The sequence below is a fragment of the Muscardinus avellanarius genome (assembly GCF_963383645.1).
Source record: "Muscardinus avellanarius genome assembly, chromosome: 18".
Lineage (NCBI taxonomy): Eukaryota > Metazoa > Chordata > Mammalia > Rodentia > Gliridae > Muscardinus > Muscardinus avellanarius.
The window spans coordinates 45,674,843-45,693,550 of NC_137804.1; the positions used below are offsets into that span (position 1 = coordinate 45,674,843).

At 58.0% G+C, this 18,708-nt stretch overlaps 2 protein-coding genes across 2 annotated transcripts in view; one reads left to right on the forward strand and one right to left on the reverse strand.

Annotated features, from left to right (window-relative positions):
• COL5A3 (collagen type V alpha 3 chain) overlaps positions 1 to 8,200 on the reverse strand; it is a gene marked incomplete at both ends in the record, with an annotated part of 40,737 nt that extends 32,537 nt beyond the window's left edge. Inside the window, 9 exons of the mRNA XM_080715509.1 lie at positions 323 to 475; positions 1,303 to 1,401; positions 1,899 to 2,055; positions 2,120 to 2,309; positions 2,393 to 2,554; positions 2,942 to 3,077; positions 5,473 to 5,657; positions 6,634 to 6,802; positions 8,096 to 8,200. Coding sequence (XP_080571635.1) covers positions 323 to 475; positions 1,303 to 1,401; positions 1,899 to 2,055; positions 2,120 to 2,309; positions 2,393 to 2,554; positions 2,942 to 3,077; positions 5,473 to 5,657; positions 6,634 to 6,802; positions 8,096 to 8,200 — 1,356 coding nt within the window. The remainder of the gene's footprint in view (positions 1 to 322; positions 476 to 1,302; positions 1,402 to 1,898; positions 2,056 to 2,119; positions 2,310 to 2,392; positions 2,555 to 2,941; positions 3,078 to 5,472; positions 5,658 to 6,633; positions 6,803 to 8,095) is intronic.
• A 2,246-nt stretch (positions 8,201 to 10,446) lies between these two features.
• Positions 10,447 to 16,721, forward strand: RDH8 (retinol dehydrogenase 8; the record flags this gene model as incomplete). Its single annotated transcript, XM_080715128.1, has 6 exons — positions 10,447 to 10,549; positions 12,740 to 12,901; positions 13,681 to 13,860; positions 14,627 to 14,720; positions 16,235 to 16,418; positions 16,506 to 16,721. 6 exons carry the CDS (start codon positions 10,447 to 10,449, stop codon positions 16,719 to 16,721), a joined length of 939 nt encoding a protein of 312 aa, XP_080571254.1.
• Between the last annotated feature and the right edge of the window lie 1,987 nt (positions 16,722 to 18,708).

Consider the following 18,708-nt stretch of genomic DNA (forward strand, 5'->3'; position numbering starts at 1 on the left):
CGCAGCCCTATTTCTATTTTTATTTGGAAAGAGCGTCTCCCTAAGTTGCTGGGGGCTTGGGCCTTGCTAAATCACTGAGATTGACTTTGAACCTGCGACCCTCCTGTCTCAGCCTCTGCAGTACTGGGATTACTGGCATGTGTTACCACGCTGGACTAACTGATTCATTCTTTCAAACACTCATCAGCGAGCCGGACATATGCTCCCCAACCCAGGTCTCCCAAATACGAATTCCACTAACAATAACAAGAGGACGGCAGTAGACAGCGTCCCAAGAGAAGCCAGAGTCAGGCAGAGGGGACCAGAGGCGAGAGGCCCTTACCTGGGTCTCCGGGGGGCCAGGAGGTGGGCTGGAGCTCGCAGGTCCGCCATTCTTTCTCTTCCTGCCCTTCCCCTTCCGGCCTCGCCCTTTCTTCTTGCCTTTCCCCTTGCCCTTGCGGCGTGGAGGGGTCGTGGCTGGCTCGGCCTCGGGGGCCTGGGAAGAGGGTCCCCGGCGGGTCAAGGGCGCCCCCTGGTGGAGAGGCTGCCGCTCAGGTTACCTGGGGCCCCTCTGGCGCATGGCATGATGGGCAAGTCCCACTCGACCCTCTGACCTGGAGCCAAGGCCAACCACGTGACCTGGGGCTGGGGTCACTCGGTCATGTGACTAGAGACCAAGGTCACTGGTGCCTGGGATGCACGTGTCAGGGGCCACTCTGCCTGTGCTTGGGGTCAGAGGCCGCTCGACCCCATAAGTGAGGGAAATGGGAAGGCGCTCCTTTTTGGGGGTATTGAAGATTGAACACAGAAGCATTCTGCCTCTGAGTTACACCCCTCAGCCCTATTTTATTTACTTTTTTGGTATGTGGTACTGGGGATGAAATCCAGGGGCCTTCTACCTCTGAGCTACACCCCAGACCTATTTATTTTAAAAAAAAATTTTTTTTTTTTTGCGGTACTGGGGGTGGAATCCAGAGGCATTCTACCTCCGAGCTACAGCCCCAGCCCTGTTTTATTCTTTATTTTGAAACCGGGTCTCACTGAGTTGCAGAGGGCTTCACTCAGTAGCTGAGGCTGTCTGTGAACCGCGATCCTCCCGTCTCAGCCTCCCGAATGCTGGGATGACAAGCGTGCACCACCATGCTTGGTTTTTTATTTTGAAATAAGGTCTCCCGAATTGCTGAGGCTGCCCTCCAACCTGCGATCCTCCCGTCCCGGTCTTCCAAGCACTGTGATCGCAGGCGTGCGCCACCCCGCCCGGCAGGAGCTCACTCCTGCCTGAGACCTGGGCTCGGCGTTAGACCCGGGTCAGGACGCGCTCACCCCTGTGGTGTCCGGGTCGTCGCAGCCGGGCAGGTACAGCTCGCAGGCGCGCAGGGCAGCCCGAGGGTCTGCAATTAGCAGCAGCTCCTGGATATCTCCCTGGGGGAAGGAGCGGAGAAGGGACCGCGAGCTGACAGTGTGTGTTGCAGTACTGGGAATGGAGCCCTGGGACATTCTACCTCCGAGCTGCACCCCCAGCCCTAGTTTTTATTCTTTATTTGGAAACAGGGTCTCACGGAGATGCCGAGGGCCCCACTAAGTAGCCGAGGCCGTCCGCGAACCGCCATCCTCTTGTCTCAGCCTCCCGAATATTGGGATGACAATCGCGCGCCACCACGCGGGGCTCCCAGAGGCATTCTACCGCCCAGTTGCATCCCCAGCCCTGTTTCTTAGGGTTCCGCTAGGTTGCCGAGGGTGTCCCTGAGTCGCTGAGGCCGGCCTCCAACCTGCGATCTCCTGCCTCCGCCTCCCAAGTCCTGGGATGACAGGCGCGCCCCGCCACGTCTGCTTTCTCCGGTTTCTTCTTCCAGACCCAGTCTGTGGACAAAACTCCTCACCCTCCACCTCAGCTCTCCGTTGCTGAGCCCCACACGCACCTCAAAAGTCTCCTCTGCGATGTCCCGGGTCCCCAGGACGGTGAGTCCGGCTGTGCTGAGGTTTCGAGGCGCCTGGCCTGGCACGGGGGCCTGAGGCTCGCAGTCCACCACCACGGTTGCTGTCTGGCCGTCAATGCTCACGGCCACGCGATGCCACCTGCCGGGGCAGCCGTCTCAGCGCCACGCTCCTCCCCTCCCCCCGCCCGCTCTGCCCAACTCACCTGCCGTCCAGGAGGTCCACCTGCTGGGGGAGGGGGCCGAAGGAGCCGCCCAGGAGCCCCAGAGCCGGCCCCAGCGCCAGGCCCAGCCGCCGGACGCCCCTCTCGTCATAGACGGACAGCAGCACAGAGCCCCGCGCCGGCTGGCCCCGCACGGTCGTCAGCAGCGAGAAGTTGGCAGGAAAGCGCCCATCTGGGTGGGCAGAGAGGGCGGCCAGCTCGGGAGGCTGCCACGACCCGGGCTCGCTGCCACCCCCAGGTCGGCCCGGGGCTCACCTGGAAAGAGCTCCCGGGTGGGCACGCTCAGCAGACTCGCCTGGTTCACTCTGAAGGCCCGGTCGCCCTCTGGAGCTCTGTGGGGACAGAAGCCGGGCACCTCCGGGACCCCAGCCCGGCCCCCGCGCGCGCCCAGGGCCTCCAGCAGGTCCACGGCGGCGGCTGCGGGGAGAAGCGGGCAGGAGGGGCTCAGAGCAAACCTGCACCCTGTGACCCGGCCCGGGCCGGGCGCCCTCCCCGCCCCAGGGTGTTTCCAGCTCAGGAAGGAGGCGCCCCTCGCGCACACATGCTCCAGCTGTTCGCTCCTGTTGTTGTTTTTTTTCACCCTCAGCTCTTTTTGGTGAGAAAAAAAGACTGACCTAGTTCTGAGATGAATCAAAGCTTCCTGGCCTGAACCCCAGAGCTGAACTGTCCCCTTCTCCCCCGCACGGGTTCCCTGGGGCCGCTTCCCTTCCCACGCCTGGCCAGGGGAACCCGCAAGCAGAGGAGAGGCCCCAAGCCTGGAACCCCGTCCCCAGGCCTCCTCCCCGGGACCGCACTGCACCCCACTTCTGACCCCCTTCCTCTGGCTCCCCGTCTCCCGCTCCAACCTGTTCCGATCACCTCCAACCTCCCCGACCCCCTCGCGCTCACCCCCGTCAGGCCCAACAGCTCCCTGCGCCGTCCCCTCCTCAGGCAGCCGGCGCTAAGTGGAACCACATGGCGGCCCTGCAGGCGGGGGCTGCCCCTGGGCCCCCACCCTCGGCAGACTGCCCCACTGACCCCCTGACCCAGCCTCTTGGCGGACCTGGGCCCTGCTGAGTCTGCGGTGACCTCACCCCAGGGGGCGACTCCACTGACCTCACCGCTGGCCAGGCAGAGGAGAGGGGCTCACCAGGCCTTTCCCACCCCAGGCAGGAGCCGCGCCTGGCCTGCGCAGGGCCTCCTCCTCTCCCGGCCCACGGTCTCCGCCTGACCCCTCAGCTCTCCACAGCTTAACTGAATCCACCCATTTCTCCTCTCCGTGTGTGTGTGTGTGTGTGTGTGTGTGTGTGTGTGTGTGTGTGTTGTGTGTGTGTGTGTGTGTTACTAGGGATGGAACCCAGGGGCATTCTACCGCGGAGCTACACCCCCAGCCCTCATTTTTATTCTTTAATTTGAAACAGGGCCTAGCTCAGTTGCAGAGGGCCTCAGTAAGTAGCCGAGGCTGGCCACGACCGGGATTCCCCCATCTCAGCCTCCCGAGTGCCGGGATGACAAGCGTGGCCACCACACCTGGCTCCTGTTTATTTTTTGCAAAACCAGGGATGGAGCCCAGGGGCATTCTACCTCCTAGCTACACCTCCAGCCCTATTTGTTTATTTATTTTTATTCTTTATTCGGAAACAGGGTCTCACTAAAGTTGCAGAGGGCCTCACTAAGTGGTTGAGGCTGGCCGCAAACCTGTGATCCTCCTGTCTCCGCCTCCCAGGTACAGGGATTACAGGTGTGCGCCACCACGCCCGGCTTGTGTCTTGGTGTTTGATAGGTAGCCTCTATCGCTGTCTCTCTGCGCATCGTGTGTGTATGCGTGTGTGTGTGTGTGTGCGTGTGTGTGCGTGTGTGTTACCAGGGATGGAACCCAGGGCATTCTACCTCTGAGCTACAACCTCAGCCCTATTTTTTTATTTTTAATTTGAAAGAGGGTCTTGCCAGGTTGATGAGAGTCTCACTACTTGCTGAGGCTGTCCTCAAACCTGCGATCCTCCTGTCTTAGCCTCCTAAATACTGGGATTCCAGGCATGTGCCACCACGCCCGGCTTACTGCACCCCACCCACCAAAAAAAAAAAATTCAGCGTGTAGATCTGCCCTTTAGGGTTCTTTCACTCGTCCCCGAATTGCCCCCCTTTCCACCCCATCTCTAATTGTCTGGGCTACAGCAGGGTAGTCATTAAGAGGGACTTGGGTTCCAGCCCCGGGGCTGAGCTGCGCTCCCAGGCTCTGCAGACCACAGGGGTCACTCCCCATGGACAGTCAGCCCACTGTCCCCCCAGGCGAGGACCCGGGGGGGCCTGACACCCACCGCCTCGCCCGCACGCCACCCCGACCCCAGGCTCTGCGCGGCGGAGGGGTCTCCCCGGCCACGTTCATTCACACAGCGAGCCCTTGGCTTCTCCCCAGACTCCGGCTCCCAACTTGGGTGCCTCTGCTGTGACCTTTCAGAAACTGACCGCCCTTTCTTCTGCAGGCCTGGCCCCGTGACAAGGAGACACAAGAGCCATTGAGTCCTGCCGCAGGCCTGGAGGCCGGGTCTGGGGGCCGCCTCCCCGAGCCCCCGTCCCCGCTCCCAGGATGGTGCCGGGCGGGGTCTAGGCTGGGAGGGAGGCAGGCAGGGGCGAGGCCGGGGCCTCTCGAAGGCTGAGAGAGGGTAGAGCCAGTGTGTGCGGACACGTCTGAGGGTGGCTGAGAACCAGAGAATGGCTGTGCGTGTCTTCTGTTGACACATCTGAGTGTGCAAACACTTAGCCTTTCCGTGTATGTGTAGCCCTGGGGATTGAACCCGGGGCCCTTCTGCCTGTGTCTCACCAGGCTGATGAATCTCGCTCTTTGTTGGGGCTGGCCTCAAACCTGCGCCCCTCCAGTCTCAGTGTCCTCCCAAGTACTGGGATTACAAGTGTGGGGGCTACCACGCCCACCTTTATCTATATGTAGCTATCTATCTCTATATATTGACTTTTTTTTTTCAGTACTGGAGATGGAACCCAGGGGCATTCAACCTCCTAGCTACACCCCCAGCCCTATTTTTTATTCTTTATTTTGAAGCAGGGCCTCACTGAGCCGCGAAGGGCCTCACTAAGCAGCTGAGGCTGGCCGCGAACCGCGATCCTCCTGTCTCAGCCTCCCAGATGCTGGGATTACAAGCGTGCGCCACCACGCCCGGCTTCCCTTTTATTTTGAAACAGACTCTCGCTAAGTTGCCGAGGCTGGCCTCCAGCCTCTCCTGTCCTGAGCGTCGGGCAGCGCCACCAGCTAGCATCTAGCCTTTGACGGAGGGGCAGATGCAGTCACCTGACACACGGCCGCCTGTCCCTGTGAGCTAGCGACCGGGCGGCCGGCTCGCCTTCCCGCCCGTCTTGCAGGTCACGGTGCTTGCGAAGCTCAGACCTGTGCTGGCGGAGGGCGCGTGCTCCCCGTGGGCACGCCGACCACGCGGCGCCGGGGAGTGTGAGCAGGTCATGGAGTGGGTGGCTGGTTGTGACCGCCGACTGTATTTGCACAGATGCCGGGGGAAGCGTGTGCGAGGATCTGCGGACCCGGGCCTGGGGGTGACCCCGCCCTCTCCTAGTGTTTCCAAATCCCGGAGTCCCGGGGGGCCTGTATTCTCAGTGGTTGCCTGAGATTTCGTGATCTTGTAGATGTGGGGCCTGGGAATGGGGCAGAGGCCGATCTGGGGTTACCATATGGGCAGGCACCTCCCTCGCCTCAAAAAAGAGAAAGCCGGGTGTGGCGGCACAGGCCTGTAACCTCAGTCCTTGGGAGGCCGAAACGGAGGGTCACAGGCTCGAGGACAGCCTTCACAACTTCGACTCAGCAACCTAGCAAGGCCCTGTTTCAAAATAAAAAAATAGAGCCGGGCGCGGTGGGCACGCTTGTCATCCCAGCATTCGGGAGGCCGAGACCGGAGGATCGCGGTTCGCGGTCAGCCTCAGCTACTTAGTGAGGCCCTCTGCGACTCGGTGAGACCCTGTTTCAAAATAAAGAATAAAAAATAGGGCAGGGGGTGTAGCTCGGAGGCAGAATGCCTCTGGGTTCCATCCTCAGACCCGCCAAAAAAATAAAAATAAAAAATAAAAAGGGCTGGGGGTAGCCGGGCGTGGTGGCACACGCTTGGGGTCCCCGTACTTGGGAGGCTGAGATGGGAGGATTGCAGGTTCGCAGCCAGCCTCGGCTACTTAGTGAGACCCTGTTACAAAATAAAAATAACATCTGGCTGGAGGCAGCTCTGAGGTAGGATGTCCCTGGACTCTTCCTCCCCACACAAAGCGAGAAAGTGCATGCTGTGTGCGTGCGTGTGTGCGTGCGTGCGTGTGTGCAGACCAAACTCATCTTACGGACAGATTCCGGGGAGGGCCTCGTCTGCAGACTTCCAGATCACCCGCCGCTGCTGGAGCCTCGGCTTCCCAGCCACCACCCCCGGGGCGCCCCCCACCCTGAACCCCGCGGGCGAGGCAGGGCGCCTGGCCAGATGCGCGCAGCTGGGCGTGCGTCAGCGCTGACTCACCGTCCCGCGGCCCCCGGGACCCTCGGGGGGGGGGGGCTGAGAAATTCCTCGGAAAAAACACCCCAGGCTCGCACAGCTGGCGTGGGGAGCCGCCCCCACCCCCGCCGCCCGCGCGCTGTCCGTGGTGCTGACCCGCTCCGGCCGTGGGGGAGGGGGAGGGGCGAGCCCCCTGCAGAGGCGAACAGGGGGCCTGGGGCCTCCCTGCAAAGCCGCAGCCCACGTACCCTCACCATCCACCCAGAATCAGCCAGGGCCAGATTTTTTTTTTTTTTTTTTTTTGTACTGGGGATGGAACCCAGGGGCATCCTACCTCCGAGCTACACCCCCTGCCCTAATTTTCATTCTTTATTTTGAAACAGGTTCTCACTGAGTTGCAGAGGGCCTCGCTAAGTAGCTGAGGCTGTCCACAAATGTGATCCTCCGGTCTCAGCCTCCCAAATGCTGGGATTACAAGCGTGCGCCACCACGCCCGGTGTATAGGCCATAATTTACCCCCCAAATATCACACGTACAGTCCTCTCAGGGTTACCCAGACACACCCAATCACACCTGTAACAAACACACACAAGAGTTGCTCTCAAAATGGGCCCCGGAGCTTGGCGTGGTGGTGTACATTTGTAATCCCCGGGCTTGGGAGGCTGAGACAGGAGGCTGTCAGGTTCCAAGTCAGCCTCAGCTACTCAGTGAGGTTCTCAGCGACTCGGTGAGACCCTGTTTGAAAGTAAAAAATAAAATAGGGCTAGGGGTATAGCCCGGATATAGAAGACACCTGGTTTCCACGCCCAGTACCAAAAAAAAAAAAAAAAAAATTGGTCCAAAAGCCATGTGCAGTGGCGCACGCCTGTCATCCCAGTACTTGGGAGGCTGAGACTGGAGGATTGCAGGTTCGGGGCCAGAATCAGCAGTTTAGCAAAACTGCCAGCAACCTAGCGAGACCTGGTTTCCAAATACAAACTAAGACCCTGGGCTGGTGGTGCAGGCTCGTCATCCCAGCATTCGGGAGGCTGAGACAGGAGGATCGTGGTTTGCCGACAGCCTCAGCTGCTACTAAGTGAGGCCCTTTGCAACTCAGTGAGACCCTTTTTCAAAATAAAAAATAAATTAAAAATCAGGCTGGGGGTGGAGCTCGGAGGGAGAATACTAAAAAAAAAAAAAAAAAAGTAAAAATAAAAAAGGTTCGGGGCTCAGAGTGTCCCTGAATTCATTCTCTAGCACCAAAAAAAAAAAAAAAAAAAAAAGATTAAAAATTCGGCTTCAGGCAGAGACCCAGAGCACACTTCCCACGCGCGTCTCCACAATCCCCGTCAACCCCCACACCCAAGCGCACAGGCGATTTCGCTCCAAAAGTCTGCACATGCACACACACACACACACACACATGCACACGCAGGGCATCCACTTTTTGCACGCCTGTACACAGTCACGCGTTTCCCAGGGCAGCCCCGTCCCCACACCCGCCAACCCCGCAGAGCCCGAGCCCCCGCTCACCGGCCCGCGTCCCGGGCAGGAGCTGCAGCGCCGTCAGGAGCAGGCGGAGGCCGAGGCCCAGGCCCCGGGGCCTCTCCATCCCGCGGCCGTGTGCGGACGGCAGGACGGGCCACTGGCGGCTCGGGCGGGCCGGGGACTCTGGGCCCGGCCTGGGATCCCAGGACACAGCCCAGACCCCGCCCCGGCCGCGCCCGGCCTCCTGGCCAGCCCCGCGGCGGGAGGGGCTGACAGCTGGGGCCGAGTTGGGAAAGTCCGCTGGACTGCTCGGCCGGCCAGCGGGGGTGGAGCCCTGGACCAAGCTCCCCACTGGCCCTCCAGCTCGGCTCCAGCTTGCCCCAAACCCTGCCCTGCTAACAGGCTCCCTCAAAGGGGATCTTGGGTTCAAGCAAACCTTCAGCCGAGCCGGGGTGGTGGAGCACCCCACAATCCCAGGGCTGCTTGGGAGGCTGAGACAGGAGGACCGCAGGTTGGAGGTTAGCCTAAGCCACTTGGGGCCTTCAGCAACTTAGTGAGACCCTGCCTCAAAATGAAAAATAAGACGCCGGGCTAGGGGTATAGCCCGGATATAGAAGACACCTGGTTTCCACGCCCAGTACCAAAAAAAAAAAAAAAAAAAAAAATCGGTCCAAAAGCCATGTGCTGTGGCGCACGCCTGTCATCCCAGCATTCGGGAGGCTGAGACCGGAGGATCGCGGTTCGCGGACAGCCTCGGCTACTTAGTGAGGCCCTCTGCAACTCAGCGAGACCCTGTTTCAAAGTAAAGAATAAAAAAACAGGGCAGGGGGTGTAGCTCGGAGGTAGAACGCCCCCTGGTTCCATCCCCAGTACCACAAAATAAAAAATAAATAAATAAATAATAAAAATAAAAAATAAACTAGGCCTGCAGGGGTAGCTCAGAGGTAGAAAGTCCCAGAGTCTGGGACAGTAAGAGAAGGAAGGAGTACACCCACTAATTCTTCAGGACTCGTTGAAACTCTCCCTGGCCCCACATAATTTATAATCGCAATAAAAATAAGTGAGAGAGGACAGTTACAAAGGCGGCAGGAATGGAGGACTTTGTGTGTTGGGGTCTGTTTTGTGGGGCTGGAAATAAAATCCCCAGGGCCTCCCACACGCCAGGCAGATGATTTACCCAGCTAACCCCAGTCCCTGAGAAGACTTTTTGTGCGGGTCTGGGGATGGAGCCCAGGGCATTGACCTCCCAGCTACACCCCCTGCCCTATTTTTTATTCTTTATTTTGAAACAGGGTCTCACTGAGTTGCAGAGGGCCTCACTAAGTAGCCGAGGCTGTCCGCGAACCGCGATCCTCCCGTCTCAGCCTCCCGAATGCTGGGATGACAAGCGTGCGCCCCCACGCCCGCCCGGCTCCTCTTTTATTTTGAAACAAGGTCTCACTAAATTGCGGGGCTTGAGGAGGTGGCTGAGGCTGTCTGTGAACCTGGGATCCTCCTGTCTCAGCCTCCCGGATACTGGAATGGCAGGCTCGCACCACCACACCCAGCTCTGGTTTATTTTTATTTATTTATTTATTTATTTATTTATTTATTGGTGGTATTAGGGTTCCTGGAAGCCCTTCTACCTCCGGGCTACACTCTCAGACCTATTTTTACATTTTTATTTGGAAACAGGGTCTCCTAAGCCAGCGCGCGGCTGGCTTCGAACCTGCGCGATCCTCCTGTCTCTGCCTCCCAAGCGCGGGGATGACGAGCGTGCGCCGCCACACCCGGATTTTTTTTTTTTTTTCATTTTGAAACAGGGTTTCATTAAGTTGCTGAGGGGCTCACTAAACCACTGAGGCTGGCCTCCAACCTGCAAATCCTCCTGCTCACCCTCCCACGGGCCGCCGCCACACCTGCTCATAAACCCCTTAGAGCTCATCCCCTCCACCTTTCCAAAACTTCTTCTCAGAGCGCGGACAGCCTCAGCGACTTAGTGAGGCCCTCTGCAACTCAGCGAGGCCCTGTTTCCAAATAAAGGATAAAAAATAGGGATGGGGTGTAGCTCGGAGGTAGAGTGCCCCTGGGTTCCATCCCCAGGATTGCAAAAAAATTATTAATAATAATAATAATAATAATAATAAATAAAATGAAAAGAACTGGGGTATAGCTCAGAGGTAGAATGTCCCTGGGTGCAAACTCCAGTGAACAAAAGAAGAAAATCAGGAGGATGGGGAGGAGAGGAGGAGGGAGGGGGAGAGGGAGGAGGAGGGGAAAGAGGGAAGGAGGGAGGGGGGAGGGGAGGAGGGGGAGGGCGGAGATGAGCCGGGATGGATGGGGAGCCGCAGGTGCTCCCTGTCTACAGTCACGTGTCTGTGGAGGGCCAATATGGCCTCCTCTGCCCGGACGGTGCTCATCTCCGGCTGCTCTTCAGGAATAGGCCTGGAGCTCGCGGCGCTGCTGGCTCAGGACCCCCGACGGCGCTACCAGGGTCAGTGGGGGGGCTCTCCACTCCCCTGCCCTCCCCTGCCCCCGCGCCCCACCGCCAGCCCGGCTAGCCTTTCATTTGGAAACAGGGTCTGGCTCAGTTGCCGAGGCTGTCCCCAGACCTGCGGTCCTCCTGTCTCAGCCTCCCGAGTGCAGGGGTTACAGGCACGCCCTGCGTCCGCAGAGGTTTCTTAGGCACCTTCCTGGGTGCTAGAGACACACAGCTGTGAACAAGAAGGGGAAGAAGAAAGTCCTCAGGCCGGGCGTGATGGCCGCACGCTTGTCATCCCAGCATTGGGAGGCTGAGACCGGAGGATGGCGGTTCGCGGCCGGCCTCAGCTACTTAGGGAGGCCCTCGGCAACTCAGTGAGACCCTGTTTCCAAATAAAGAAGAAAAAAACAGGGCAGGGGGTGTAGCTCGGAGGTCGAATGCCCCTGGCTTCCATCCCCAGTACCGAAACAAAACCAGGAAAACCTCAGGCCTGGGTAGTGGCGTGGTGGGGAAGGAGGAAAGACAGACAATTGCGATATGTTGGCGGCGATGGTGCTGGGGAGAGGGGGTGGGATTTTTAGAAAGCTTGGTCCCAGAAGGCATATCCCTCTCCCTTCCAGAAGGTTCTTGGGCACTATGAAGGAGGGGTAAGGAGCTGGCTGCCTGGCTGTCTCACCCCCCCCCCCAGATTACTGCTCCAGGATAAGCCTCTTACAGCTCCTGACTGACCTTGGGGGGTTAGGGGGCCACTCTGCTCCCCGGTAATTACCTTCCTGCAGCTCTGGAGGAAACTGCCCCGCCAGGCAGCCAGCCCCAGGAACCTCTGCCCCAGAGCCTGCTGGAAGAAAGTGGGTGAAGGGCTGGCGCTGGGCGAGGCAGCGGTAGCTGGCTGGGCTGAGAGAGAAAGAGAGAGAGGGAGGGAGGGGAGGGGATGCACTCAGGGGCTGTCTACCTCCAAGCTACACCCCCAGCCCTTTTTATTTTTATTTGGACACGGGCTCTCACTAAATCGCTGAGGCTGACCTCACATCTGCAGCCCTCCCATCTCAGCCTCCCGAGCACTGGGATTTCTGGTGTGCTCCACCACACCTGGCTTCCTTTTTTAATTTTATTTTTTTATTTTTTTCTGTACTGGGGACAAAACCCTGGGGAATTCTACCTCCAAGCTATACACCGGCCCTATTTTTTATTCTTTATTTGGAAACAAGGTCTCACTGAGTTGCGGAGGGCCTCACTAAGTAGCCGAGGCTGTCCGTGAACCGCGATCCTCCTGTCTCAGCCTCCCGAATGCTGGGATGACAAGCGTGCGCCACATCTGTGTTCTTATAGATCATTTAATCCTCATATCACTCCCGTGAGATGGTCACTGGCTATCTTCTTCCGTCTTATGTTAGAAATGAAACTGAGCCAGGCCCTGTAGCGCAGGACTTGGAATACTGAGACAGGAAGATCGTAGGTTCAAGGCCAGCCTCAACAGCTTAGGAGAACCTTCAGGAATGTAGGGAGGCCCTGTTTCAAAATGGAGTGGGAGCCAGGATTGTTTGTAATCCCAAGCGTGGTGGCGCACGCTTGTAATCCCGGCCTTTGGGAGGCTGAGACAGGAGGATCGCGGTTCATGAACAGCCTCAGCTACTTAGTGAGGCCCTCTGCAACTCAGTGAGACCCTGTTTCAAAGTAAAAGAATAAAAAACAGGACTGGGGGTGTAGCTCAGGGGTAAAATGCACCTGGGTTCCATCCCCAGTACCACAAAAATAAATAAATAAGTAAAATACAATAATGAATACAAAACATAGGGCTGGGGGTATGTATAGCTGAGACAGGAGGTCACTGGCTCCAGGACAGCTTCAGCAAGTAGTGAGACCCTCGGCAACCTATCAAGACTCTGTTTCAAAATAAAAACAATTAAATAGGGCTGCATTGGAGCTCGGGAGTAGAATACTGCCGGACATGGTGATTCATACTTGCAATCCCAGTACCTGGGAGGCTGAGACAGGAGGCTCGCGGTTTGTGGCCAGCCTCAGCTACTTAGTAAGGCCCTCTGCAATTTAGTGAGACCCTTTTCAAAAAATAAAGAATAAAAAATAGGTCTGGGGATGTCGCTCGGAGATAGAATGCCCCTGGGCTCCATCTTCAGTACAAAAAAAAAAAAAAAAACCAGAAACGGGGCCCAGGGCGTGTCCAGCGCTGCTCTCTGTCCCCAGTGGTGGCCACCATGAGGGACCTGAAAAAGAAGGAGAGGCTGGAGGCTGCCGCCGGGGAGGCCCTGGGGAAGACCCTCACCGTGGCCCAGCTGGACGTGTGTGACGACGAGTCGGTGGCCCAGTGTCTCCGCGGCGTCCGGGGAGGGGAAGTGGACGTGCTGGGTGAGACCGCAGCCCGGGCTCGCTCATTCCCTCCACGGGCCGATTTCCCCAGCACCGCGACCGTGGATGGGCGGGGTCGACCAGTTGGCCGAGAGCTGGAGACACCACCGGGGGTGCAGCGATGCTGGATGTGGTCCCGGATCTGGGCAATCAGCACTGTCACATATGGAGCAAACATATGTGGCTGGGAAAATACTTTGATGAGTCACTTGGGAAAGGGAGTATGATGTAGCAAAAACTCCCAGTCCCAGAGAGAGAGAGAAAAAGAGAGTGGGGGGGGGAGAGAGAGAGAGAGAGAGAGAGAGAGAGAGAGAGAGAGAGAGAGAGGGAGGGAGGGAGGCAGGCTTCCGAGGAGGGCAGTGTAGCTGCTTGCATGCAACTTAGGGCCAGAGCTGAATAGCTCCTGCGTTGCAGGGCACGCTGGCCCAGCCAACCCTTTCCCTACCCGGGGGCCAGCGGGCCCCATGGCAAATCTTAACTTGTGCTTATACACCACTTGGAAGGCTGAGGCGAGAGGATCACAGGTTTGAGGCCAGCCTCAACAACTTAGTGAAGCCCTCAGCAACTTAGCAAGACCCCATTTCAAAGTAAAAACTAAAATAGGGCAGGGGGTGCAGCTCAGAGGTAGAAAGCCCCTGGGTTCCATCCCCAGCACCACAAAACGAACACACCGTCTTGAAGTTTGGAGTTGGGGGAAGGGCGACGTGGGGGGTGTCCCTGCAGAGGTAACATTAGAAGGGCTGGGGTGACTTCGAGATAATACTCACCCCTTTCTCTAGTGAACAACGCCGGCGTGGGCCTGGTGGGGCCCCTGGAGGGGCTCAGCATGGCTACCATGCAGAACGTGTTTGATACCAACTTTTTTGGGGCCATCCGTCTGGTCAAAGCTGTCCTTCCAGGCATGAAGAAGAGGCGACAGGGCCACATCGTGGTGGTCAGCAGCGTCATGGGTCTGCAGGGTGAGCCCTGGAGACGTCCCCCTCGGCGTCTCCTCCAGCATCTGCCCTTTCCCGGGCTGGAAGGATGGCAAATAGATGGCAGAGCTGTGTTGCGAAGCTCAGCATGGGGAAGTTCTGGGATGGATTAACGATGTCTACCATGGTGTAAGAGTAGGCAGTGGCGGTATGCGTGCCATTAACAGCTGTCCACATCCCAGACTCGACTCTATTTCCAGACATCTCCAAAACACCCACCCAAACAGCCCCCAAGACCCAAAAGAACCATCAGAATTCCTTCTCCAGAGACCCCTCTTGCCAAACACCCCCCGTCAGGTGCCTAGAGATGTCTGGGTTGAGGAGTCTGAGTCTCGGCAGGAAATAGCAGCGATTGATTAGTGATGTCTGCTGGGAGCCCACCATTTGCCATCCGTGCTTCTGGGCCATTCTCCCTCCAATCCTTCAAGACCCCCTTCCTGCCTGCCCTGGATGTTTCCTGGGACCCGCCCCTCCTACAAGACCTCTAGGCAGCTCACCCTCGCTGACGCTGCCATAGAGAAGCCCCAGGGAAGGGGATCCTCTGCCCGTGTGCCCGGGGGCATAGAGGAGGGACAGAAATGGAGGAGCTTTTGGGGACTGAGGGGAACTGAGAAGAGGGAGCACCTGTCACCCCGGAATGCCCGTCTCGACCCCACGTGCTCCCGCAGCACAATGTCCAAACACCCCCTGGTCTCGGAGCCAGGGAGCCCGTCTCGCAGATGCCCAGCGCCCTCCTGCCCTGTCCCCCCAGGTGTCGTCTTCAACGACGTCTACTCCGCCTCCAAGTTCGCCCTGGAGGGCTTCTTTGAAAGTCTGGCCATCCAGCTGCTGCAGTTCAACATCTTGTGAGAAAGACCCGCACCCGGGCAGGGAGGGGGCCGGGAGACTATGGGGGGACAGGGGAAGGAGCAATGGGCAGACTGAGGCAGGGGGGAGCAAGCACAAAGGTCATGGGATCCACGGGTGCTGGGGCACGCCTGCTGTCCCAGTACCTGAGAGGCTGAGACGGGAGGATCGCGGTTCCAGGACAGCCTCGGCTACTTAGCGAGGCCCTCCGCAACTCGGTGAGACCCTGTTTCAAAAATAAAGGATAAAAATAGGGCTGGGGGTGTAGCTCAGAGGTAGAATGCCCCTGGGTTCCATCCCCAGTAATGCAAAAAGTAATTAATTAAAAGAGCTGGAAGAGCTGGGAGTGTTGGCGCACACTTGTAATCCCCGCACTTGGGAGGCTGAGACAGGAGGATCACGCAGGTTCAAAGCCAGCTGTGCTGGCTTAAGAGACCCTGTCTCCAAATAAAAATATAAAATAGGTCTGGGAGTGTAGCCTAGAGGTAGAAGGGTCTCCAGGAACCCCACTATCAACAAAAAATAAATAAGAAAGAAAGAAAGGAAGGAAGGGAGAAACAGAGAGAGAAAGAAAGGAAGAAAATAGGATTGGAGATGTCACTCGGAGGTCGAATGCCCCTGGGTTCCATCCCCAGTACCACAAAAAAAAAAAAAAAAAAGGTATTAAAAAAGGAGCTGGAGGTGCAGCTCAGAGGTAGAATATTTGTCCCTGGGTTCAATCCCCAATACTACAAACTAAATAATAAATAGATGATGATGGTGATAATAATGAAGATAGGTGGATGGATGGATGGGTGGATGGATGGATGGTGGATGGATGGATGGTGGATGGATGGGTGGGTGGATGGATGGATGGATGGGTGGATGGATGGATGGGTGGATGGGTGGATGAATGGGTGGATGGGTGGATGGATGGATGAGTGGATGGATGGATGGATGAGTGGATGGATGGATGGGTGGATGGATGGATGGATGGATTGATGGATGGATGGGTGGGTGGGTGGATGGGTGGGTGGATGGGTGGATGGATGGATGGGTAGATGGATGGATGGATGGATGGGTGGATGGGTGGATGAATGGGTGGATGGGTGGATGGATGGATGAGTGGATGGATGGATGGATGAGTGGATGGATGGATGGGTGGATGGATGGATGGATGGATTGATGGATGGATGGGTGGGTGGGTGGATGGGTGGATGGGTGGGTGGGTGGGTGGATGGATGGATGGATGGATGGGTGGGTGGGTGGATGGGTGGGTGGATGGATGGGTGGGTGGATGGGTGGATGGATGGATGGATGGGTGGATGGGTGGATGGGTGGATGGATGGATGGGTGGATGGATGGATGGATGGGTGGGTGGATGGGTGGGTGGATGGGTGGGTAGATGGATGGATGGGTGGATGGGGCTGGGTGTAACTAGGCCATAGAACATCCCTGGGCTCAAGCCAAGCGAGGAAGGGAGAGAGAAAGGGAAGGGGGCGTTCCAGGAGCCAGCCCCCGCCTCTGTCGCCAGCATCTCCCTGGTGGAGCCAGGCCCGGTGGCCACCGACTTCGAGGACAAGCTCTTGGCGCAGGTGTCGACCTCGGAGTTCCCGGGCACTGACGCGCACACCCTGGGCTACTTTCGGGACCTCTACCTCCCGGCCTCGCGGGAGCTCTTCGGCGCGGTGGGGCAGAGCCCGCGGGACGTGTCCCAGGTGAGTTGGCGGGGACACCGCGGCGGGGTGCGGGGTGCGGGGTGCGGGGCGCAGGCAGCCACCCCAGAGCTCGGGATGCACCCGCAGGCCATCGCCAAGGTCATCGGCCGCGCCAGGCCGCCCCTGCGCAGGCAGACCAACGCCCGCTACGCCCCGCTGGCGGCGCTCAAGGCCCTGGACCCTTCGGGCGGCTTGTACGTGCGGACCTCGCATCGGCTCCTCTTCCGCTGGCCTCGCCTTCTGAGCCTCGGCCTCCGGTGCCTGGGCTGCGGCCGCCGCCCACCCCGAGTGTCCCCGGGATGAGCAGCCCCTCCAAGGACCCCCCAGGGCGCCCCCCCTCCGCAGACTCTCTTTCAGGAACTCAGAGCCCGCGTGGTGGCGCACACCTGGAAGCAAGCCCAGTCTTTGGGAGGCTGAGACAGGAGGGGCGCAGGTTCGAAGACGGCCTCAGCGACTCGGCGAGGCCCGGTTTCAAAACAAAAAATTAGACCGGGGCTAGACGGGCGTGGTGGTGCACGCGTGTAATCCCAGCACTTGGGAGGCTGAGACTGGAGGATCGCGGCTCAAGGACAGCCTCAGCTATTTAGTGAGGCCCTTGGCAACTCAGTGAGACCTGGTTTCAAAATAAAGAATAAAAAATAGGGCAGGGGCTGTAGCTCAGAGGTCGAATGCCCCTGGGTTCCATCCCCAGTACCATAAAAAAAAAAAATAGTCCGGTGGTGGTGCACGCCTGTGTAATCCTAGTACTTGGGAGGCTGAGACAGGAGGATCGCAGGTTCAAGGACAGTCACAGCAAGTCGTGAGACTCTCAACAACCTAGTGAGACTGTGTTTCAGAGCAAAAATAAAATAGGTCTGGGCTGTAGCTCAGTGATAGAATGCCCCTGGGTCCAATTCCCAGGACCAAAAATAAAATAATTTTTAAAAAGCTGAGGCTAGCCGGGCGTGGTGGCCCACACTTGTCATCCCCCCGCTTGGGAGGCTGAGACAGGAGGATCGCGCAGGTTCGAAGCCAGCCTCGGCTGCTTAGTGAGGCTCTCGGCAACTTAGTGAGACCCTGTTTCCGAATAATATATAAAATAGGTCTGGGAGTGTAGCCCGGAGTAAGAAAGCCCCTGGGTTCCACCCCTAGTACCATAAAAACAAAATTTAAGTAATTAATTCAGCAAACTCAGTGTCGCCTGCCGCACACCTGAGCACTGGGCATCAAGTTTCCAGGCACCAACCTCCCTGGGGGAGGCCGGGAGAGCCGCCAGGAGGGGGCGCACAGACCCAGCTGGACGCCCCGGACCTGTGGGGAGGCCCAGGGCCGGCCTGGGTCACAGACCTCACTGCCAGTCCCCTCCCTCCCTCCCTCCCTCCCTCTCCCCCTCTCTCCCTCCCTCTCCCTCTTTCTCTCTCTTGTTTTTTGGGGGAGGGGTGTTAGGGATGGAACTCAGGGCCTCACACATGCTCAGCTCTGAGCTCCACCTCCGTGTGTGTGTGTGTGTGTGTGTGTGTGTGTGTGTGTGTGTGTGTACACACCTGTGCAGATGTGCTTTGGTACCCAACACTGAGCCCAGGGACATTCTACATCCAAGCTCCACCCCAGCCCTGTTTTACTGTTTATTTTGAGACGGGGTCTCCCTAGGTCGGTGAGTCTCGCAGTGGCTGAGGCTGGCCTTGAGCTTGGGATCCTCCGGTCTGGGCCTCCCGAGTACCGGGATTGCAGGCCTGCCCGCGCACGCGGCGTTGAGGGCGCCTCCTCATCCACTAGCATGCCTGGGGGGCTCTGGGATCAACCCCAAAGGCGCCCCTCTTCTTCTGTCTGCTCGGTAGATGAATGACAGCATACGCAGGGATCGGCCGGGGGTCCTGGGGCTCTGTCCAGGGTTTTGGTTATTGGTTTTGGGTGTTTTTTTTCCTATTACATAAAGGGCCTCAGTGAGCACCCTTGCGTGCGCACATCACACACGTGTAAGCGTTTGTCATGAGATGACTCGGCCCACACATCCGTGCCTTTGGAATGAACATGATCAAACCCACCTCCATCCTGGGAGACCGCGTGCGCGGTAGCTCCCGGCCCCGCAGCCTCTGCACAGGCGCTAGCAGACTTCTGGGTTTGTGCAAATAAGCCCTATAAAAATCGCCACCTCTGTGTGATCTTAACTTGCAATTCTATTTTTTTTTTTTTTTTTTTTGATACTGAGGATTGAGCCCGGGGATGTTTTACCTCTAAGCTAACCCTCAGTCCTTCTTTTTCTTCCTTCCTTCCTTCCTTCCTTCCTTTCTCCTTTCTTTATTGCAGTACT